Below are 25,268 nucleotides of genomic sequence, written 5' to 3'. Positions count from 1 at the left end.
TAGGAATATGGATATTCTGTGGTATATGCCCCTCCTAATTTTCCACATTAAATTTCATGAGAAATAATCTCCACTTACATGAATCTGTGTAGCTCCAAAAGTGTTCAAGATGTTCCATGCCTCCCAGAGCAAAGTAATCTCCTTGATTGGCACAGTATCCACCATTATGAAAATTAATTCAGTCCACAATTAATCTACTGTGCCTACAAGTTGTCACCACCAATCCATCATGAGACAAATAGATAAGGTGAATGCACAGCATCTTTTACCCAGAGTAGGGAAATCAAGAACCAGAGAACTTAGATTTAAGGTAAGAGGGGAAAGATTACATAGGAACTGGAGGGGCAAATTTTTTCACACAGAGGGGGGTGGGTATATGAAATGACCTGCCCGTGGAGGTAGTTGAGGCAGATATTATAACAGCATTTAAAAGGCTTTTGGACTGTACATGAATGGGAAATGTTTAGAGCAAGTCAGGCAGCATTTCTGGAGAAAAGGAATATTTGGGTTGGAATACAATTAAAGGCATTGCCTCTTAAGAGCATTAATTTACAGAGAGATCTTCGGGTTCAAGTACATAACTCCCTGAAAATGTCAACACAAGTGGATAGTGCGCTAAAGAGGGCATATATGGTCAGGGTCTGTAGAGCATCGAGTCAGGAAGACAAAATGTGAAGTTTTGCAGTTGGAGTATTGTGTGCAGTTCTGGTCACCACACTCAGGAAGGATGTGGAGGGGTTGGAAACGGTGCAGAGGAATCTTACAATGATGATGCCTGGATAGGGGATATTAGTTACGGGAAGGTTGGACAGAATTGGGTTGTTTTCTCTAAAGCGTCAGCGCTTGCAGGGAGACCCGATAGAAGGATATAAAATTATGAGAAGCTTTGATATGGTAGACAGTCAGAATCTATTTCTCAGGATGGAAATATCATATACTAGAGGGCATAACTTTATTGTGAGCAGGGCAGAGTTTAAAGGAGGGTGGTGAGGTCCTGGAACGCATTGCCATGGCAGTGGATGAGGCAGATAAGAATGTGGGATCATGAAGTCCCTGGAGAGGCTGGTGCTCACTCCTGCCCCCTGTCCCCTGTCTCTATCAATGGATTACCAGGGAGTACAAATCTGGGAGTGTACCTGGACAGTAAACTGGACTAGTTCAGGAATGCTGAGGCCCTGCACAAGAAGGGACAGAGCCAGCAGTACGTTTTGAGAAGGCTCTGCTCCTTCAACATCTGCAGCGAGATGCTGCCAATCGGTGGTAGCCAGCGTCATCTTCGCTGCTGTCATGTGCTGGGACAGCAGGGCGAAGGCTGTGGACGCCAATAGGCTCAACAAACTCATCAGGAAGGCTGGCTATGTCCTGGGGACAGAGTTGGATTCATGGGAGGTTGGGCTTGGAGGGGAGGATGCTCCTCAAACTGCGGAGCATCTTGGACAAACAGCTCACCCCCTCCATGACACACTGGTCAGCCTGAGGATTACCTTCAGCAACAGACTGGTTCCACCAAGATGCAGGACAGAAAGCCACAGGAGATCCTTCTTCCCTGTGGCTATCAAACTTTACAACTCCTCTCCCTTCTGTTGTGGGGTAGACTGAGACTGACCCCCTCCCCTCCACCTCCTTAATCTTTGTACACCCCCAAAGCCTTACCACATCACTTTATATTTATGTTTCATGTTTCATGTATTTTGTGTTTTTTTTATGATTGTTGGATAATTAATTTATCAGGATTTCTATCAGATCGTATCGTATCGATCGTATTTAAGAGACGTTTGGATATGGATATGCAAGGAATAGAGGGATATGGATTATGTGCAGGCAGATAAGATTTGGCCTTGGCATCATGTTTGGTATAAGCATTGAGGGCTGTGCGGGGCTGTTCTATGGCATAGCAACATTTCACTTTAGATTTCTTTGTGTGTGCATTATTAGGTAATCTAAGTAGCGAGGGCCTTAATGTGAATACACTAGAGTTTTATGTACAGTTTTAATGTGTTTTTGTTATAGATGGAATGCAGCAGAGTTATTAGACTGGATCCAGGATTGGGAGATTTGTCTTATGAAGAGAGATTATGGAATAATGCTAGTATTCTCCAGCGTTCAAACAATGAGAGGAAATCTATTGAAGTTTACAAAATTCCGTCAAGGCTCAACTGGTTGGATGCGGGGGACAATATTTCCCCAAGGAATCTAGAATCAGTATCACAGTCTCACTCCATTTAAGGATAAAGATGAGCTTGTAGCAGAGGCTACGCCCCCCCACCCGCAAACTAACACTTTCCATGTGCTTCAGGTGAATATTGCACTAGCCTTCATTAAACTGATTCATAGAAACATAGAAACATAGAAAACAGGTGCAGAAGTAGGCCATTCGGCCCTTCAAGCCAGCACCGCCATTTAATATCATCATGACTGATCATCCAAAATCAGTTTAATTTCAATTCCCTTTCCGCCTTTCTCCCCATATCCCTTGATTCCTATAGCCCTAAGAACTATATGGGTGTTTCCGTAAATACAGCACTCAGTAGTGAAACGGAAGGTCGCCAAACTTCCAGGTTATTTTCCTGTTTTTTATGTAATATTCCCATTGTTTCATATCCTGTATTTTAGTATAGATCATGGTGTATAGTTAAAAAGATGAAGCAAAAATAAATGAAACAGTTTCTACAAAGAAAAATATCAGATATGTCCTTGTGTTTTCTTGCCTTTTTGTGCCATTTTTAAGCAGGATTTCAAATCCTTAGGCTAATTTATACCAGAAAGATTACATTAATTTTGCAATTAAATAACGCTATAGAAGCCAAATTCTGTTCATGCTTATGATTTTTATCATTTATCACCCGATAAGATTCTGATGCCCCAAGTGTTTGCAGCAAAATGTGAGTAGTAGTGTCCATGTGGTCACGTGTGATATGTGTGAATTAAAAGCAGACTAACCGTTTTTATATTCATTGTTTCTATTTTTATTGTTTATATTTTGTGTTTAAGCTTTCCACTGAAATACTTAACAATGAATAGAACTTAAAATCATGAAATAAAAATCAGTTTGCTCACCTATTTTATCGATGTCTCATTCTGCAGTCCCTCCCGACATTTTGTAAGGGAGGGTAGAAATCAGTGTAAGAGACATATGTCTAATGTGTCATCATTATTTTTTATTTTCTCGATTTGTTTTTTTTCAATTTTGAAAATATTAAATTTTGGTCACATTTTGGTCGATTTTGATCACAAATTAGCTCAAAGGGATCATAGGTAGACCCATTTTTAATGCTGTGGTATTTCATTATGATTGAATGACTTTCAAATTTGGCCACCCATGTCACAGGTTGGCACCCTAATTTACGGAAACACCCATATCTAAAGGGCCTGATCCACTATATGAGTTTACCCAAGAGCTCTCCCGAGTTTTTAAAAAAATCAAAAAACTCGTGGTAAGTACGTAGAATGTACATAGCGGTTACGTCGGAGCTTGGGACGTCTCTTAGCGGCTCGTAACGCTAAAGGCAGGTATTCAGGAAATGCGGTAAGCTCGTGAAGTTTTTTCAACATGTTGAAAATTTTCCCAGTACCTACAAGCGGCTATTACCGTAATTTTCCGAGCTCAAATCAGGGGACATCAGGGGAAACTCGGCAGAACTCTTGAATTACCTCGTACAGTGGGACAGGCCCTTAACTTCCTCATGAATATATCCAGTGAATTGGCCTCCACTGCCTTCTGTAGCAGAGAATTCCACAGATTCAATGGAAAATGTAGTGATGTTTATTATTTGTATATTTTCCACATATATGTTTGGTAAATTCTGAACACCCCCAGATGCGAGACATTATCACTTGGACATGGATTTATTTTTTAAAATTTTGTGCTCCTAGTGTTAGTGCCCCAGTACACCGTTCTATTTATTATTATTATATCAATTTATTATGTTTATTGTTATTTCATGTTATTATGTTATTTTATTCTGCCACATTTCTGTTCTGTGAAGACTACAAGTAAAGGTCCAATTAGTCTGTAATAAACTCATATGAGCAATATTGAGCGACATTGTCATTACTGAAAATAGATAACACAACCCTCCTTAATTTAACAACGTCACTCAAAGAGTCCATGTAGGGAATGCGTTATTATCCTCCAGGCTACAAATCTTCAGCTGAGTTTACTAGAAGCCCGTTTGTTACTGCCTTGTTTAATCACATTTCACATAAGGAATAAGACTTCAGTTTAGTTTAGTTTAGAGAATCTGCGTGGAAACAGGCCCTTCGGTCCACCGGGTCCACGCTGACCAGTGATCCGCGTACATTAGCACTATCCTACACACTAGTGAACATTTATAATTTTACCGAAGCCAATTGACCTATAAACCTGCATGGGAGGAATCCGGAGCACCCGCTGAAAATCCACACAGGTCACGGGGAGAACGTACAAACTCCGTACAGACAGCACCCGTGGTCAAGATCGAACCCGGGACTCTGGCATTCTTACGCAACAACTTTACCGCTGCTCTCCAATGCCGATTGAGAAAGTATAAAGCAGGAGGGCAAATCAGGAACCCGTTATATACCTCTCCCAGTTATTATTTCCATGAAAACAAAATGTGCCTCAAGATCTCCTCAAAGTCAAAGTTGGTCCTGAAGTTTTGACCAGTGGAGCACCTGAGGGACAATTTGCAGATTAGCTCAGGCAGAATAACATAATGGCCCCATCTCCTTGCCAGGTCAAGCCTGGTGCACCTGGTTTCCATGTTACCTCCCAATCAAATGTTGAATAGGCCTGAATCCATTTATTACTGTGATCACTCATGATCTGGCATGTTCAAACAGGTACAAACATGACTTTTGTCATATTTGTTTATTTAATATCATGACTTTGAAATAATGAACTAAGTTTGTTGCATCCTCACTCCCACCGCAGAATGTGGCCCTAATTAACCATTTAAAAATGTGGCCCATCTCACACCAAGTTCAGATTGAGGCCTTTGTCCTATTTTGTGCAAATTCAGAAAGATGATAATTGAACTTTGGACAACATTGTTTTTATACAGAGCAGGGTTTGGATATTAAAACTTTTCAACAATCATGTATTTTCATAATTAATAAAAATGCAATGAGATCAAGTATTCGCTTTATAAATGGTGTTCTTTTACATGAATGTTCAGCATGGTTTCTTCCACACGTACTTTGTTTTCTATGTAAAACAATTATGTTTCAGTGTACTTGCAAACTTCGTCCTCTCTGTGGCAGTATTTAACTTTCTTTCATACAGTGTTCCCGATTCTAGTCAAAGCTGGGTGTGCTCTTTTTAAGATTAGTAATTTTATAACAGATTTGTTGAAAAGAAAGTTGGTAAAGATATTAGATCTCTAGAATTTCATTTCTTTGTTAGCTTTTATGTAACGCTTCAAACAACAATTCTCCTAGAAAAATATGAAATAAAAGTAGAAGTGAGCCACATATCCCTCAGCCATTAAAAACCATCTGGGATTGGATCATATTACCGAACTGGGAATTTCCAGGTAATGACAAAAAGCTGTTCACTTTTCCATTTTCCTTTTCTTATTTGATATTCCTTCCTTCATGCCCAAGCACACGCTAAACAACTTAGCCCAGGTCTCTCTTTCTGTGTTACTCTGACACAGGATAGAAAAGAAATCGAATAGATCGAGATAATTCAGTAAATGTACCCTTGCCTTCTCGTTGAGAAGTGGTGCCTGCCCTACACAAACCCACCTCTCCTTTCACCATTACATACCCCCCTCCCAATCTCCATCCCATCCTCAATCCTTGGTAACAATAAGGTTTCAAAAAATAAATGGTGCGAGGCTATAATTGAGAAGAGATTGCCAATCAGTTAAAAAACTGCCTATGTTCCCTCAACGCCACTTTCTTTCTCAGCCCCCTCTGCTCTCACTCCTTGGCAACTGTCCAGTTTAAAATAAAAGAATTATGAAAGACTATTGAAGGAGCAAGACAATGCTTAGCCACAGGAAACAATGGAGACAAAAGCTATAGATTTTTTAAAGAAAAAGTTGAATAAATATTTGACACATAAGAGGACAAATAGCCACAGCAGATGGAAGAGCATGATCCTGGGAGTTTACAGTGATCTAGCAAGGAGCCAACACTGAAATAATTAGCTGAAAGCTTCCAAGGGAAAAGAAGGAGAGGAGTATCTACATATTCCTTGTTCTAAGTAATTTAATCAGCTTAAAGGTGTGTTTCACGGAGCCCAAGCAAGTTTAAATGAAACATAATTGTTGTATTTAAACAAAAATACTTTTTATACTTGAATTAAATGTAAAGTTCCAAACGTAAAGTGATTTTTATACTTGAGTTCTACTTGAATTAAATGTAAAGCTCCAAATGCTTGAGGAAATCAAGTCCAATTCATTCTTTAATACTGCAGGTAATTACCTCTGTTAAACCATCCGAAAGTACCTTGTTGATCATTAACAGATAACTCTGAATTCGTTGAATAGTGAAGAGAAAATTACTTGCCATTTATTTTGTGGTTTAACGTGTAATTCGTCTTAATTTTAAAGATAGCATTAATACCATTTAAAATGGGGAAAGAGTATGCATTTTTCACAATCTCAGCCTGTCCCAAAAACTTTTACATCCAAGGAAATGGTTGTAAAGTGTGGTCACTTTGTAAGGTAATAAAGGCAGGAGCCATTTTGCACAGATTAGATCCTCAAATAACCAAAGAAATGGAAACTAGGTTGTATTTGTAAGTCTTGCTTCTACTTACCAAATAATTTAGAAGACCAACTTTTGGTTACAAACATAAACAAAATAAAATGCCACAAATAAACAGAATAGTCAAGCCCCTCAGACATCCTCATGTCAAAAATCTAAACTCCTACAATGGATTTCATGTGGATGGCTAGTATACACCTGCTTAGTTTCATTTAGGGACAGACATCATTTGCTCGCATTGACACATTCTTTGCTTTCCAACAGAAATTCACAATGGCTAGCACTTTGAAACTCTGAAGAGCTTTTTATGATTGTCAGAATTGTATTAAGATATGATTATGTGGAGCTGAATTATAATTGTACAACCTGGCAAATCATCGATTAAAAATAATGTTTTGTGCCTAAAGTTATATTTCATAACTGTATTTTATTTTACTGTAAAAATGTAAGTATCACATTATATAGAAGAACTTATTGTATGCAATTCTATACAAAAGAGAACACTTTGACTTACTGTTTTCCTGAGCCGTAACATTCAAATTAAAAGCAGCAATGCAGACTCCCAAGTACAAAATTATCCTCTTCATCTCTGTCCTTTGGAAATACAGCTGAAATATAAATTTACAAGAAATTGTGCAGAGGTTGAGCGCAGAATGGATTAACACTTCCACGAACACTTGAATGCGATTTGAAAACTGCAGTTAGCCTATCGATTTTATAACATATTTTATGATTTAATGGCAGTTTCAACAAAACCAACCCTTTGGACCCTCCTGCCATAAAATGATGTATGACGACACTTACAGATAGTAACCAAGCAACTATTGATCTGGGCAGTTTAGTGTCACTGACAAATTAAACTTTTACCTCTGTTATATGCTACACCTTTGTGACCAGAAACCTCAATATCCACTGAAAGCAGACTAAAACGCTTGTGTTGAAGCCCCTGTACTAATCTGAATTCCTAGTCGTGGCCGAATAACATCAATGCAAAAACATTAGTTTTGTCATCATCTTATCTGAACTCAATCATGTGGGATGGTATCGGTGCATTGTCTCGATGCATCACCACATGACTAACAGAAATAAAAATCATTTCTGTTAGTATTGTCGCATTTCTCATAATTATTTTATTGGCTTCAAATGATCAAACCATATTTGCAGATTAGGGAGATCTCCCAGAATGTCTTGCTTTATCCATTTAGAATAACACACTACTCCACCCATCGATACATATATACATACAAATAAGGCATTTGGTCCCGTGAACCTGCTCCACCACTTTATAAATCATGGCTGATCCAGTTGTAACCTTAGCTTAAATGTTTCGTCCCTGTTTCTCAAGGGTCAAGGTGAGATCCGAGTAAAGCATTTATAATATAGACATTTTAGTCTTCGTTAACTAACATTGAATTCACCAATTTCATGTAACTACAAACCCCCTCCCCCCTTCTTCTCCCCCTTTAATTCCCCCCATCCCCACCTGTGCCCCACCTGGAAGTACAAATTTCCCGATTTCTACCTTCCCCCACCCTCTAGCTTCACAATTCCCCTCCCCCGACTGCTCTATCTTTAATGATGTACATAAATTACTTGGACTTGAGTGTAGATGGGTTGGTTCAGTACGTTTGCAGATAACACTAAGATTATTGGAGTTGCCGGCAGTGACAAAGGCCTTCAAAGTACACAGGGTAATAGACCGACTAAAGAAATGAGGGCACAGAAGGCAGATTTACTTTAGATTAATTTAGAGATACAATGTGGAAACAGGCCCTTCAGCCCACTGACTCGATGCCAACCATCGATCACCCATTCACTAATTCTGTCCTACACACTAGGGACAATTTACAGGAGAGAATCAACCTGCAAACCTGCACGTTTTTGGAATGTGCAAATTCTGTACAGACAGCACCCATAGTCAAGATCGAACCCAGGTCTCTGGTGCTGTAAGCAGCAACTTTACTATTGTGCCATTGTGCTGCCCTTGATAGAAACATAGACACATAGAAACATAGAAAACAGGTGCAGGAGTAGGCCATTCGGCCCTTCGAGCCTGCACCGCCATTCAATATGATCATGGCTGATCATCCAAATCAATATCCCATACCTGCCTTCACTCCATAACCCCTGATCCCTTTAGCCACATCTATCTCCCTCTTAAATATAGCCAATGAACTGGCCTCAACTACCATTTGTAGCAGAGAATTCCACAGATTCACCACTCTCTGTGTAAAAAATGTTTTTCTCATCTCGGTCCTAAAGGACTTCCCTCTTATCCTTAAGCTGTGAGCCGTAGTTCTGGACTTCCCCAACTTCGAGCCAAGCAATATTTTCCATTTGTCACCCAGGTCTGAAGTCTATTTAAGCCCTGCTTTATTAACATTGAATTAAGCATTCTAATGCAACAATACATGAACCAATGATAATCCATGGTAACATAGACAGAAGATAAAACTTGCAGTGAGTTATTGAGTGATATAGAAACCCACTGTACTTTGGATAGCACAGATCCAGTTGAAAAATAATTCAATTAATAACTGCTGTGAATAAAAAGGCTGATGCAGTCGCTATCTGTGTGCCAATTTTCTTCCTTCACCAATTCTAAGAATGTTGTGAAAATCTCCAGTAGAATCACATCATCAGCAATTTTGAGTCTGCAAATCAAACTGCAACTGTCACTAAACAACAACGGAGGTGTTGCAGTGAGATTTTCTGCAGTTAGCTGAGAGCAGGAGATATTACAAAATTAAAATGTAACTAAATAAATTCTCAAAGCAAAAATTCTCCAAGAGCAAACAATTACCATGGAGTCATTTAAGAAATATATATTCAAACATTACTTTATTTCTGTGCCAGTTTTATATGGGCAATGATACCCCAGATTATCATAAATATAACACAGCCTATTTATTCCATCTGTGCTTTGTTTTAAAGTGCAATGTTAAAGTAATATTACTGTTTTGCCCTTCATATCGTTGTTATTTCCTTTTTCAAATTCTTATTCACCTTATTGATTACAAATGCAGTGCCCAAAAAGAAGGCTGAGTTTGCATTAACTGGCTTTAGTATGTTTCAGTTCTTTAATAAAACTATAGTTTTCCTGTTAAATGTTTACATATTTGTGATTGACGTCGTTATGCTTCAACTCAATGTCCAATTTTATACTTCACTTACATTCCATCAGTGTATCAGAGTAGCCCACCTTGTGGCGCATTATCTGTTCCAAATCTTCTCTGATATTACTCCACAACTCTCTCTCCATTACACTGATGGCTGAATTGGGGCTGCTTCCTGCATCCACATGGAACTCATCAATTTTATCTTTTCCACTACTAACTTTCAACCTGCTCTCAAATTCATATGGACTATTTCTAAAGGGCCTGTCCCACTTTCCCGAGTTATCCATGAATTTTCTCGAGTTTTCAAACTCGCAGAATGTTCGTAACGAGTCTGTAGGAGTCAGTGGATATTTCGTAGCGGCTCGTTATGCCAGCCGTAGTCACTCGGGGCATCAGGTAAGTCGGGACGTTTTTTCAGCATGATGAAAAATGTCCACGAATAAAAAAATAGCCCCGAGTACCTACGGCTGGCATAACGAGCCGCTACGATATATCCACGGCCTCCTACTAGCAATGTTACAAAATTTTGAGATTTAAAAAATCAAGTCTGTAATTTATCCCATCAGATAAAGCATAAAAAGAAGTTTAATTTGACACCTAATTCACTTTCATATCTCAAGTATTTAAAAAGTTATGGACATTTTCATACTCAGAAATTAGCATCTTGTTCCCTATTGATTTTCTATGGACATTACAAAAAAGCTGTGATCGTGGGCAGTCAAAAACCCATAACCTTCTTAAAAATTAAGGGAACTGAATGAAATTTTCAGTTATCGTAGATTGAAGCATTCTGAAACAAATATAAAATAATCTTACTTGGATGACCTGAAATTAAAACATATAATTAGTTAGTTACCCAAGTGTAGCAAATTTCAAACTTCAATTACTAGATCTAAACATCTATCCATTTCTTAATAAATGATTAACATTTTTAAATAGCCCAAGTGTCCAAATAATATTCATAAATAATTCACAATAAAACATGATTTTGAAATCTCATTTACATTAATTTATAGGCCAAATGGAAGGAATTTAGTGTTCAATTGCTGCAAATTAAAGTCCATTTTAAATCAGCTTTCTAGTGGGTTCCTGTGAACGCACTGGTTTAGAACGTTCACTTTGCGGTAGATTTGTGCCCTCAAATGTCCAGAAAAATACTGCGGGATATAAAGAGCCCAAAATGAGCTACTCGCTATAGTAAACTTTGTATATAGGGTTCTTAAGAAGCCCTTTTTAATGTAAAAATAAGCGACATACCTTTAATTGTTTGCTTTATAAAACCCTGGGGTTGCGAGAGGTCGCGGGTTTAGAGAGTGATTTTTAAACTACTATAACTATTGTACAAGGCCATAAAAACTAATATTACCTTTTGCGACGGGGTCTTTCAGCAATTTTTCGTTAATGATTTACTAGGCTGAACATTTTCGATTGCAACAGCCTAGTGAAAATCGCGTTTTAAACCCGACCCTCAAAACAGCGCCAAAATCACACACACGGGCTGGGGCAGATTTTCAACGACGCTTCAAGTAGGCTTAGCAACATACCTACTCCTACGGCCTCCTACGGACTCGTTATGAACATTCTGCAAGTTTGAAAACACAGGAGAATTTGTGAATAACTCGGGAAAGTGGGACATGCCCTTAAAGCTACTCTTCATTTCCTAGATCTCTCTGTCTTCATTCAGTAGAGAAACAATCCACTGACACTTATTATGACTTTTGCATCTACTGACACAACACCTCTTTCCACCCTGTTCCTTATAAGAATGCCACACTTTTCTCCCTGTTTCTCCATCTCTGCTACATCTGCTCCAAGATTAGATCTTTCCTTGCAGGACATCTGAAGTACAGCTTCCCTTCTACTGCATTCGATAGTCATCTCTCGTATATCTTCTGTTTCTCGGACATCTGCTCTCACTTCCCCCACCCCCTCTAACCCCACCCGCTCCTCAACCCTCTCTCCAGATAGAACAGAAACAGAGTTCGCCTGGCCCACACTTTCACCCCACTAGCCTTCATCATTTCCACCAGCTGCAATGAGATCCCGTCACTAGCCATATCTTCTCCACTACATCCCTTTCCCTTTTCTGCAGGGACCACTCTCTCCCTGAATCGCTTGTCCACCCATCCCTTCCCATCCTCCCTATCCCTGATTGCTGTTGCCTTCCCCTGCAACCTGCCAGAGGAGGTGCAACAATGACCATCCAGGGATCCAAGCAGCACTGCACCACCTCTAACTTCACCTAGTACAATCAGTGTTCCCAATGTGGCCTCCTCTACATCGGTGAGACCAAGAGCAGGCTAGGCAACCAATTTGCAAAGCAAGTGTGCTCTGTCTGCAGTGGTCATCCCTAGCTCTCTTTTGTGTGCCATTTTTATTCCACTTCACATTGACATGCCAATATAGTCATCCTCCACCTTCCCAACTGCCAGGATGTGCCTAACACATTTTTGAGGAACAACACCTCATATTTTGCCTGAGTAGTCTAAAACCCAACTTCAAATAGTACAGCACAGGAACAGGCCCTTCGTTCACAATGTTTATGCAAAACAGTTTGAAGAAGGGTCTCGACCTGAAACGTCACATATTCCTTCTCTCCAGAGATGCTGCCTGTCCCACCGAGTTACTCCGCCTGCCATTCCATCCTACACATGATGCCAAGTTAAACTGATCTCATCTGCCTGTACATGATCCATATCCCTCTATTCCTGACACTTCTGTGTGGCAATCCACATGCCTCTTAAATACCACTGTTGTATCTGCCTCCACCACCACCCATGGCAATGCGTTCCAGGGCCCCAACACTCTCTGTATAAAAAACCTGTCCAGCACATCTGCATTAAACTTTCCCCCTCTTATTTTATAGCTTTGTGCTCTAGAGTTGGACATATCCATTGAACATATCTATTTCAGTAACTGTCATATGCTGTGTTCTCATCTACCTCCCCCCTTCAACTCTTGTTTACATCACCCACTCATGTACTTCAAGAGATCAAGAAAGGGGAGAGAGGCGTCAGGTAGTCTAAGAGCAGCAATAGAAAAATAGAAGGAGTTTACAGTAAACAGCACCCGTTTGTTTATGCCTTCTTTTTGTCTTTTAATCTCTGGCCTTCATCCAAACATCATCTGCCAATTAACCCCCCACTCACCTGTATCTACCTGAAGAAGAATGATTGTCTAGATAGACTAGACCAAGTTGGGTCCGCTCCCCAATGCATGCGTTCCCTTCCCGTAGCCCCCACGGGAGGCATGGCCCTCCAACTCAAGCCGTTCCCGAACGTAAGATTCCAGTACTCCCCTGCCTCCCAACCCAAAACGTTGTCTATCCATGTTCTCCAGAGATGCTGCATGACCTGTTGAGTTACTCCAGTGCTTTGTGTCTTCTTTGATAACCCAACATCTGCAGTTCCATGTGTTTACTGAATTCTTTCAGAGTCCTGTTTACTATAGTTACTGATCCTAAATTCACCACAATAAGGATCCATTCAATGTCATTTGGAACTATAGCTACTTATTTCCACCACTGGATAATTTCATTTTGCTAGCCTAATTGTGCTCATTTTTTAATAATAGTCAAAGAAAAGCAAAAGAAAAGTAGAAGGAGTTTATAGCAAACAGCGTCTGCTTGTTTATGGCTACTTTTGGAGAGGGTGCAGAGGTTTAACAGAATGCTGCCTGGATTGAAGGGTTTTAGCTCTAAGAAGACATTGGAAAACTTGGATTGCTTTATTTGGAAGGTGGGATTTGAGGGGGAGACCTGTTAGAAGTACAGGCGCCTCACGTTTTAAATGTGCCTAATGGGTGTGATGTGGGGGAGGGGGGTGTGGGGGAGTGGGATAATTGTGGGGGAGGGGGATAAATGTGTGGGAGGGGCGTGGGGTTGGGGGTGGGGGAGGGGGGGTGTGGGGGAGGGGGGTTGTGGGGGTAGGGGAGGTTGTGGTGGGGAGAGGAGGAGGGCGTGTGGCTTCAGCGGCTCCTGCTCCGACTGCACTCACCCGCTGCAGGACCCGGCTCATCATAGTGGCTGCCCCCGCACGCGAACGCAGCAGCCCCCGCCCACGAACACAGCAGCCCCTGCCCGCACTTCGCTCCTTCAGCTTTATTCTTCCTGCCGGTGATTGACGGCCGGTGCCGGAAGGGGCGTCGCCATCCGGCGAATAACAGCCCAATAACTTTTGTAATATTTCACCGATCAGAATACAAATTGATGCAATTGCAGCACAGGAGAATGGCGAGTAAGGTGGCGAAAAATTGTAGTACTATGGGGTATCATTTTTGTGCAAATATAATAATAACGCAAACCGGAAGAGGACAAGATGGGAGTTTTACTAGACTAAGTGGGACCCGTTGGGTCCCAGCATCACTCGGGAGGGCTGGTCCCCCAACGCAATATTCCACCTCTCCACCAATTCCAATATTGCTGGCCAGTGGGGGGGTTTCTAGAGCGCTAGTATGTGTGTTGTGGGTCAAAGGGATTGGCTTCCAGAGGGCTAGTATGGACATTGTGGGCTGAATGGATTCTTGGGCTGGTAGCTCAGTCACTCTGGCCGGGCAGCTCAGTCACTCTGGCTCAGTCACTCAGTTGTGCACTGAAGGAACTGGTTTCCAGAGGGCTAGTATGGACATTGTGGACTGAATGGATTTTTGGACTTGCAGTTCATTAAGTTATGGGTGGTGGGCTGGCACTTCAGTCACTTACAGCTGGTGGGCTGGCATTTCACTTACTCATGGCTGGTGGGCTGGCAGCCCAGTCACTCACAGCTGGTGGTGGCAGTTCACTCAGTCACCCCTCTTCCCTTCTCCCCCCCACTCTGCTCCATGCCATTCCCCTCCCCCACACGCATTCAGTCCATCTCCCCTCAATCTCCCCCCATGCACTCTTAGTGGCTCTCCACACACACACACACACACGCATTCACACAGACACAGACACACACACACACAGATACTCAGACACTCAGACACACATACAGACACATACACAGAGACACAGTCAAACACTCACACACATACACAGACACTCACACATACACACTCATACACTCATCCACAGACACTTACACAGACACAGCAACTCATACATACGCACACACAGACAGACGACGCGCACACACACTTTAGAAGCAATAGAGATACTATCTGTAAGCATTTTAGAACCAATATTCATTTTTTTTGCAAGCTTTAGAACCAATAGACATTTTTTTGCAAGCTTTAGAACCAATAGACATTTTTTTGCAAGCATTTTAGAACCAAAAAAGACACATTCTGCAAGCATTGTAAAACCAAAAGAGACACTTTTTGCAAACATTTTAGAACCAATAGACACTTTTTGCAAACATTTTAGAACCAATAGACACACTTTTTGCAAGCATTTAGAACCAATAGACATTTTTTTGCGAGCTTTAGAAGCAATAGACATTTTTTGCAAGCATTTTAGAACCAATAGACTTTTTTTTGCAAGCATTTTAGAACCAATAGACATTTTTTTGCAAGCTTTAGAACCAATAGACATTTTTTTTGCAAGCTTTAGAACCAATAGACATTTTTTGCAAGCATTTTAGAACCAAAAAAGACACATTCTGCAAGCATTGTAGAACCAAAAGAGACACTTTTTGCAAACATTTTAGAACCAAAAGAGACACTTTTTGCAAACATTTTAGAACCTATAGACACTTTTTGCAAGCATTTTAGAACCAATAGACACTTTTTGCAAACATTTTAGAACCAATAGACACTTTTTGCAAGCATTTTAGAACCACTAAGGGCACACATTTGAGTAGACATGTGTTATTCACAGCTCAGAAAAACGTGACCCTCTGCCTTCCTCCATCTTGAAGATACTTTGAGGCACACCACTTCCGGGTTTTATAGTCCCTCCCCCTCCCACCTTTGCAAGCATTTTAGAACCAATAGAGACACTTTTTGCAAGCATTTTAGAACCATAGACATTTTTTTTGCAAGCTTTAGAACCAATAGTCATTTTTTTGCAAGCTTTAGAACCAATAGACATTTTTGCAAACATTGTAGAACCAAAAAAAGACACATTCTGCAAGCTTTGTAGAACCAAAAGAGACACTTTTTGCAAACATTTTAGAACCAATAGACAGTTTTTGCAAACATTTTAGAACCAATAGACACTTTTTTGCAAGCATTTTAGAACCACTAGACATTTTTTTGCAAGCTTTAGACCCAATAGACAGTTTTTGCAAGCATTTTAGAACCAATAGACTTTTTTTGCAAGCATTTTAGAACAAATAGACATTTTTCTGCAAGCATTTTAGAACCAAAAAAGACACACCTGCAAGCATTATAGAACGAAAAGAGACACTTTTTGCAAACATTTTAGAACCGATAGACATTTTTTTTGCAAGCTTTAGAATGAATAGACATTTTTTGCAAGCATTTTAGAACCAATAGTCATTTTCTTGCAAGCTTTAGAACCAATAGACATTTTTTTGCAAGCTTTAGAACCAATAGACATTTTTTTTGCAAGCATTTTAGAACCAATAGACATTTTTTGGAAGCTTTAGAACCAATAGACATTTTTTTCAAGCTTTAGAATCAATAGACATTTTTTGCAAGCTTTAGAACCAATAGACACATTTTTTGCAAGCTTTAGAACCAATAGACATTTTTTGCAAGCTTTAGAACCAATAGACATTTTTTGCAAGCTTTAGAACCAATAGACATTTTTTTGCAAGCTTTAGAACCAATTGACATATTTTGCAAGCTTTAGAACCAATAGACATTTTTTTGCAAGCTTTAGAACCAATAGACATTTTTTTGCAAGCATTTAGAACCAATAGAGACATTTTTTGCAAGATTTAGAACAAATAGACATTTTTTGCAAGCTTTAGAACCAATAGACATTTTTTTTGCAAGCTTTAGAACCAATAGACATTTTTTTTGCAAGCTTTAGAACCAATAGACATTTTTTGCAAGCTTTAGAACCAATAGACATTTTTTGCAAGCTTTAGAACCAATAGACATTTTTTGCAAGCTTTAGAATCAATAGACATTTTTTGCAAGCTTTAGAACCAATAGACATTTTTTTTGCAAGCTTTAGAACCAATAGACATTTTTTTGCAAGCTTTAGAACCAATAGACATTTTTTGCAAGCATTAGAACCAATAGACTTTTTTTGCAAGCTTTAGAACCAATAGACATTTTTTGCAAGCTTTAGAACCAATAGACATTTTTGCAAGCTTTAGAACCAATAGACATTTTTTGCAAGCATTTTAGAACCAATAGAGACATTTTTTGCAAGATTTAGAACCAATAGACACTTTTTGCAAATATTTTAGAACCAATAGACACTTTTTGCAAGCATTTTAGAACCACTAAGGGCACTCACATTTGAGTAGACATGTGTTCAGTGTTATTCACAGCTCAGAGAAACGTGACCCTCTGCCTTCCTCCATCTTGAAGAGTGAGTGAGGCACACCACTTCCTGGTTTTATAGTCCCTCCCCCCTGCCGCCAGCGGGGGCAGCAGAGAGAATGGGGAATTTTGTAAAAACATTAATATCTCTGTCATTTTTCATCGACGGGAAAAATCCTCGGCACACATGCGGCGGAGGGGGGGGGGGGGGGCTCTGAGCAAGGTGGCCAAAAATGATGGCCGTAGGTGGCGGCGTTCTCTCGGAAATCACAGCACAGACGGCCAAAAGCAGTCAAGAACAGAGATTTAGTAATATAGATAGAAGATATAAATAGACTAGACCAAGTTGGGTCCACTCCCCCAATGCATCCATTCCCTACCCGTAGCCCCCACGGGAGGTATGGTCCTCCAACTCAAGCCATTCCCGAACGTAAGATTCTAGTACTCCCCTGCCTCCCTCAGCAGTGGGCCAATTGCACTTGCCCTGCGTGTTGCAATAGCAATTTGCCCGCCCCCTTCTGTGAGTGTTCCTGTGTCACAACATTGTATCAAAGTGTGTTGGAAGCTGGCAGGAATGATTTTAACAGTAAAAATCTTGTGAAAGCTGGCATTTGAAAAAGATTAATCACGAATAACGTGAAATATGGGATGAAATGTTCAGTGAAGCTGACCACTGCTAGCTTCATCAGTTGAAGCTGGTCTTTAAATTCAAAGTATTTTCATTTCATTAAACTTTAATCAGTAATAAGTCGAGAATAAGTTGAGAAATAAACCATAAAATGTTCAGTGAAGGTGATCTCTGCCTAGAGGGGAAAAATGTGTATCAGAATATGTAAAAATGTAATAGTTACCGCGTAGTGTTTATGTGAAGATGTAAACACAACCATACACACACACACACACATACACACTCATATACACATATTCAAGATCAGTATACAAGGGGGGAGTGGCCTGCGGCATCAAAGGTTCAAAGGTTCAAAGGTTATTTTATTGGTCACATACACCTAGGTGTGGTGAAATGCTTCTTGCCAATGCGGCACATAAAGAAAGAATACAGACATGACAGTAATAAATAAATTTAAACATAAAAACATCCCCACACAATGGTTCCCATTATGAGGAAAGGCACAGAGTCCAGTCCCCATCCCATGTCCACCCATAGTCGGGCCTATTGAGGCCTCCACAGTTGCCTTTACGGAAGCCCGATGTTCGGGGCCGTTCTCGCCGGGTGATGGTGCTCCGGCGTCGGGAGAATCCTCTCAGCAGCTTGGGAACCCTGGAACGGCCGCTTCCCTTACCGGAGACCGTGGCTTCCGAAGCCAACAAGGCCGCGCCGGAAGGAGCTTCACCACTGGCGATCTCAGCAAGAGATCCCAGGCTCCCGATGTTTAAAGTCAGCGCTGCCGCCCGCAGCTGGCCGCTCCAAAGACCCGCAGCTCCGCGATGTTTTTCTCGGCTGTCTTCAGCTCACTGGAGCTCCAGCGCAGCGACCCGGGCAAGGCATCGCCCGCTCCGTGATAGCACTTCAGCGCTGTGCCGCCGCCGAAGCCGAGGTTCTGGGCGGTCCCCTCAGGAAACGGCGCTCCAGGCCCGCTGGTAGGCCGCGAGGACGGGTCGAAATTGCAGCCCGGAGAAAAGCTGCCTCTCTGACCAGGTAGGGACCCTGAAAAGTAGTTTCCCCCTTCCCTCCCCCCCCACATAAAAAAGACTAGAACTCCAGAAACAAAACACTAAAACTCACAAAAAAAATCACACACGCAATAACCACCCTCCCACAGAGAGAGAGAGAGGACAGAGGGAGAGGGGGCAGAGACAGACAGAGAGAGGCAGAGACAGAGAGGGGGAGAGGAGGGAGAGGGGGGATAGTGAGGGAGGGAGAGTGAGAGGAGGGAAAGAGGGGGGAGAGAGTGGAGGAGAGAGGGGAGAAAGGGGGGGAGAGGGGGGTAGAGAGAGAGGGTAGAGAGAGAGGGTAGAGAGAGGGAGGGTGGCTGGCTTCACAAGCATTGAAGCATTGAAGCAATGATCATAAAGATCCAACTTCAATGGGCAGGCCACATGTTCCGGATGGATGAGGCCCTCATGCCTTGTCAACTCCTGTACAGAGTTCTGTCACAAGGTCGAAGGAACCCAGGACACCCAAAGAAACGGTTCAAAGACTTTATGAAGGACCACCTCCAGCAGGCAGGCAGGCAGAATGGATGTCTAACCCTGGATGGCCAAAATCACCATCCAAGGCATTTTGGTCTCGTTGACCTCAAAAGAAATAGGAGCAAGAATAGACCATTTGCCCCCTCCTCTGCTCTGCCATTTAATATCATGGCTGATATTCCAGCGCAACACTTTCCACTGTTTCACTATATTCCCAATACCCTTGATTTCAGCAATCCAGAATAAATACTTCAAATATTTCCAGTTGATTAGTGCAGAGGTGGGGTGGAAGATTGCAGCCTTCACGTGGTCCACCCTGTTTCGACGGTGTGCACAATCAAATAAGATGAAATAGAACAAGTTGACCTACAACTTTAGGCTGTGCACGCCATACACAAGAAGAAGAAGTGTGCCAAGGTTTCCCCACTTTTGAGAACGTAATGGCTGATCTTCAGATTGTAGACTCTAGTTACTGGTTAAATTGCGTTTTGTGGATTTAACTTAGGACTTAGTTATAAACATCTACATTATCTCTTTATTTTTATGTACAGAACCCCCCCCCCCCCCCCCCCCCCCCCCCCCCCCCCCCCCCCCCCCCCCCCCCCCCCCCCCCCCCCCCCCCCCCCCCCCCCCCACCGGTTATGAGTAACCAGATTTACAAAATCTGATTTTGGATCAATTCTGCCATATTTTTAAAGCTAGTATAGCATTAATAATAAAATATTTCACGGTGTTCATTAATGACAGGATTGAAGTTATATTCCATTAGTTTAATTAGTGTTAAGATTATTATTTAATGAAATGATGGCACGGTGGCGCAGCGGTAAAGTTGTCACTTTACAGCGCTTACAACGTCGGAGACCCGGGTTCGATCCTGACTACGGGTGCTGTCTGTACGGAGATTGTACGTTCTCCCCGTGACCGCGTGGGTTTTCTCCGAGATCTTCGGTTTCCTCCCACCCTCCAAAGCCATACAGGTTTGTAGGTTAATTGGCTTGGTATAATTGTAAAATTGTCCCTGGTGTGTGTAGGGTGATGTTAATGTACAGGGATCGCTGGTCAGCGCGGACTCCATAGGCCAAAGGGCCTGTATCCACGCTGTATCTCTAAACTAAACTAAACTGAATGAAAGAATTATAGAATGCAGACCGATACAAGATGGCTAGTCTCTGACCTTGGGAACATTTGTCAATGGACGGTTCCCAAACATGTTATTATCATACCATTCATTCCTCAAAATAATTCTCAGGAACGGGATGAAATGTGACAATAGGTGGAAGACTTTTGTTAATAGGATTTGCTGCACAACCAAAAACGTAAACCTAAAATATGAATAAACATTTTTGCTTCAGATTTGGTGAGTCACAGGAAGTATACTACTGACTCAATTTAAAAAGTTAATGATAAATGCTAAGTCCCGGTAGTCATAAAATTAGTCATAAATTAAACAGTTTATCAAGTAAACATGAAGTTGACAAATACATCAGCTATTCACCTTTTATATCCTCACCTTATAATATAGAATTGATGAATTTCATCTATTGTATCTATAAAATAGAAAAAACCTAGTTGTTTCAGAACAATTTATAATGAATGAAAAGCTAAGTCAAAACAAATTACCCATAAAATACACTATAACCCTGCAAGAGGAGTGGAGGAAATTAATTTCTTCAAGTTACTGTCATTAAAAAAAATCCCCACAGCAGCCACACAATAGCAGCCACACAGTGTAATAGTTTCAATTGAGTAGGCGTGTGGTTAACCTCATGCTTATATGATTGGAGTGATCTTTCAAGTGTACGCTGCCAATAGTGCCTGTCCATAAGTTGTAAATCAGGAAGTTGCACGTACCCGCTTCACACTGTCTTTTTCTAATAATTAAAATTAAAATTCCACACAATGTTTTGGCAGTTTGGACCTGCTGTGAGACCTTGAAAAACAGTTTTGTTTGCAGAAAGTATTTATGAAAGAAAGCAACAACTTTTAGTTATGGCAGTGACTTTCATAGCTCAAGGGTGCCTCGAAGTATTCGGAAAAACAAGCGTACATTAAGCATATAAACGCAGTACCTAATTTATCCACAGTAAGGACTGACAAATAACAATGATAAAAGGGAGAAACAGTAACAATGATCAAGCGAATGGTTTAGCATGGTAATGAAAGAGCAGATGCATTTTCCAAACTCCATTTTGTAACTGCAACAAGTTATACAAAACATCAGAATGATCAGAGCAAAGCGGAGGAGCCCTTAATCAGGAATGTATCCCAGCCAGTGGGAAATAGTTCAGCTGGAGCGAGCAAAGAACTGAGAGTGACAAGAATCAATCTGAAAAATAATCTGCTTTTGTTTTAATCATATTTGTTCCTTAACAAGTACACGAGAGAAATCAATAATCTTGTTGAGTTGGAGCCCAAAGAGCAATCATGTCCTTAAGATTAACAAGACCAAGGAGCTGATTATTGACTTCAGTATGGGAAAGGTGAGACTCCATGAACATGTCTTCATCAGGAGGATAGTGGTAGAGAGAGTCAAGAGCTTCAGCTTCCTGGATCTATCCCCAGGCCAGCTCATCAATGTAGCAATGTTACAAAATTTTGAGATTTAAAAAATCAAGTCTGTAATTTATCCCATCAGATAAAGCATAAAAAGAAGTTTAATTTGACACCTAATTCACTTTCATATATAATATAATATACTATAATATAATATAATATAATATAATATAATATAATATAATATAATATAATATAATATAATATAACAATTACAGCACGGAAACAGGCCATCTCGACCCTTCTAGTCCGTGCCGAACACGTAATCTCCCCTAGTCCCATATACTCAAGTATTTAAAAAGTTATGGCCATTTTCATACTCGGAAATTAGCATCTTGTTCCCTATTGATTTTCTATGGACATAACAAAAAACCTGTGATCGTGGACAGTCAAAAGGCCATAACCTTCTTAAAAATTAAGAGAACTGAATGAAATTTTCAGTTATCATAGATTGAAGCATTCTGAAACCGACATAAAATAATCTAACTTGGATGACCTGAAATTAAAGCATATAATTAGTTAGTTACCCAAGTGTAGCTAATTTCAAACTTCAATTACTAGATCTAAACATCTATCCATTTCTTAATAAATGATTAACGTTTTTAAATAGCCCAAGTGTCCAAATAATATTCATAAATAATTCACAATAAAACATGATTTTAAAATCTAATTTACATTAATTTATAGGCCAAATGGAAGGAATTTAGTGTTCAATTGCTGTAAATTAAAGTCCATTTTAAATCAGCTTTCTAGTGGGTTCCTGTGAACGCGCTGGTTTAGAACGTTCACATTGCGCTGGATTTGTGCCTCAAATGCCCAGAAATATACTGCGGGATATATAGAGCCAAAAATGAACTATTCGCTGTAGAAAACTTTATATACAGGGTTCTTAAGAAGCCCCTTTTAATGTAAAAATAAGGTACATACCTTTAATTGTTTGCTTTATAAAACCCTGGGGCTGCGAGAGGTCGCGGGTTTAGAGAGTGATTTTTAAACTACTATAACTATTAGACAATGCCATAAAAACTGATAATACCTTTTGCGACGGGGTCTTTCAGCGATTTTTCGTTAATGATTTACTAGGCTGAACATTTTCGATTGCAACAGCCTAGTAAAAATCGCGTTTTAAACCCGCCCCCTCTAAACAGCGCTAAAATCGCGCATACGGGCTGGGGCAGATTCTCAACGACGATTCAGGTAGGTTTTGCAACATACCTAATCAATGTCTTTACTTCCTCAGACGTTTGAGGAGATTTAGAGGAGACTAGAGAAATCGATGGACGCTGCTTGCTCCATCGGTGGGATTGACTTCTCCACAATCGAACGCTGCCTCAAGAAAGCAGCTAATACCATCAAAGATCCACATCACCCTGGCCATGATTTAATCTCACCATTACCACCGGAAGGTATAAGAGCCTGAGAACTCTTACGTCCAGGTTCAAGAACAGATTCTTCCCATCGACCCCCGAGCTCTTGATTGAACAACCCTAACCACAATCTACCTCAACAATGAACGACTGTGGACTGTTTTTGGTTGTACTGCAGTGTAAAATGTAGAGCCTGATGAAACTTATATAGTATGCAGAAGTAAAATTCATAATATTAATATTTATCACTGAGTAATATTATGGGATGGTTGACCTAGTTATAATTGATAATTTATTCAACTATTGTTTATTGTATATGTATATATTATGCTGTTTCTTTAAGGTGCTTATAAATCTACCGCAAGTAAGAATTTCATTGTTCTGGTCCCAGTGCATATGACAACTAAACACTCTTGTACCTCTTGACACTTGAAAGATATAATGACCATAAATTATTAAACCTCAGTTACCTTTAAACACCAAACTACACTAATTGATTGCCAGGTTTAAGTTTACCTCAGTTTGTTACACTAGATAATCCATCTGTGTGTCATTTATTAAAGTTGCTGCACTCTTCATCAAAATAGTGGCACTGGATCTCATCATGTGGATGATCAAAAGAAAGCATATAACATTCTTAAGGGATTGGACAGACTAGATTCAGGAAAAATACTCCTGATGTTGGGGGAGTCCAGAACCAGGGGTCACAGTTTAAAATAAGAGGTTGGCCATTTAGAACTGAGATGGAATGTGGGAAGAAACTGGAGCCTTTTCACCCAGAGAGTTGTGAATCTGTGGAATTCTCTGCCACAGAAGGCAGTGGAGGCCAATTCACTGGATGTTTTCAAGAGAGTTAGATGTAGCTCTTAGGGCGAATGGAATCTGGGGATATGGGTAAAAAATCATGAACACGCTACTGATTTTGGATGATCGACCATGATCGTATTGAATGGCGATACTGAATCGAAGGGTCGAAAGGCCGAATGGCCTACTCCTGTATTTTCTATCTAAGCTTCTATGTTTCTACATCCCCAGTACTACGTTGGAGTGACAGGCTGAACTTTCTACTCAAAAAGCAGTCGCAAAGGTGTGTCGAATTGCATGCCACCAATTCATCACAGCAAAGTGCGGATAACTTTCCTGCGTGCACATCTAAGATAAATAATTTACTTACTTTAGTTTAGAGATGCAGCGTGGAAACAGGCCCTTCGGCCCACCGGGTCTGTGCCGATCAGCGATCCCCGCACATTAACACTGTCCTACACCCACTTCGGACAATTTTTACACTTACCAAGCCAATTAACCTACAAACCTGTACGTCTTTGCAGTGTGGGCGGAAACCGAAGATCTCGGAGAAAATCCATGCAGGTCACGGGGAGAACGTAAAACTCCGTACAGACAGCACCCATTGTCGGGATCGAACCCGGGTCACTGGCACTATATTCGCTGTAAGGCAGCAACTCTACTGCAGTGCCACCGTGGCCCATTGTTCTGATTTCTCCAGATTCCACTGGCATCCCACTGCCTTTAACATAAGAAAATATTTCAAAAAATCATTCTGGGCATTTGGGCAGCATGGTAGAGCCATAGAGTCATAGAGTGATACAGTGTGGAAACAGGCCCTTCAGCCCAACTTGCCCACACCGTCCAACATATCCCAGTTACACTAGTCTCACCTGCTTGTGTTTGGTTCATATCTCTCCAAACAGTTCTATCCATCTCTCCATGTACCTGCCTAACTTTTTCACAAACGTTGTGATAGTCCCAGCCTCAACTACCACCTCTGGCAGCTTGTTCCATACACCCTTTGTGTGAAAATGTTACCCCTCAGATTCCTATTATTTTTTTCCCCCTTTACCTTAGACCAATGTCCTTTGGTTCTTGATTCCCCTACTCTAGGCAAGAGATTCTGTGCATCAACCCGATCTATTCCTCTCATGATTTTATACACCTCTATAAGATCAGAATTGTTTATTGTCAGAATATCTTTGTTAGTTGGACT

The 25,268-nt window shown here is 40.7% G+C and overlaps 1 protein-coding gene across 1 annotated transcript in view; it reads right to left on the bottom strand.

The window, feature by feature from the left end:
* Window positions 1-25,268, bottom strand: part of LOC129695747 (kunitz-type U19-barytoxin-Tl1a-like) — a 97,085-nt gene that overhangs the window by 11,639 nt on the left and 60,178 nt on the right. The window contains exon 2 of the mRNA XM_055632993.1: window positions 7,211-7,304. Within this exon, the coding sequence (XP_055488968.1) occupies window positions 7,211-7,304 (94 nt within the window). The remainder of the gene's footprint in view (window positions 1-7,210; window positions 7,305-25,268) is intronic.

Source organism: Leucoraja erinacea, chromosome 1, assembly GCF_028641065.1.
Source record: "Leucoraja erinacea ecotype New England chromosome 1, Leri_hhj_1, whole genome shotgun sequence".
Taxonomy (NCBI): Eukaryota; Metazoa; Chordata; class Chondrichthyes; order Rajiformes; family Rajidae; genus Leucoraja; species Leucoraja erinaceus.
Note: the sequence above shows the minus strand (reverse complement) of the source record. Positions and strands in the feature narration are given on the sequence as shown.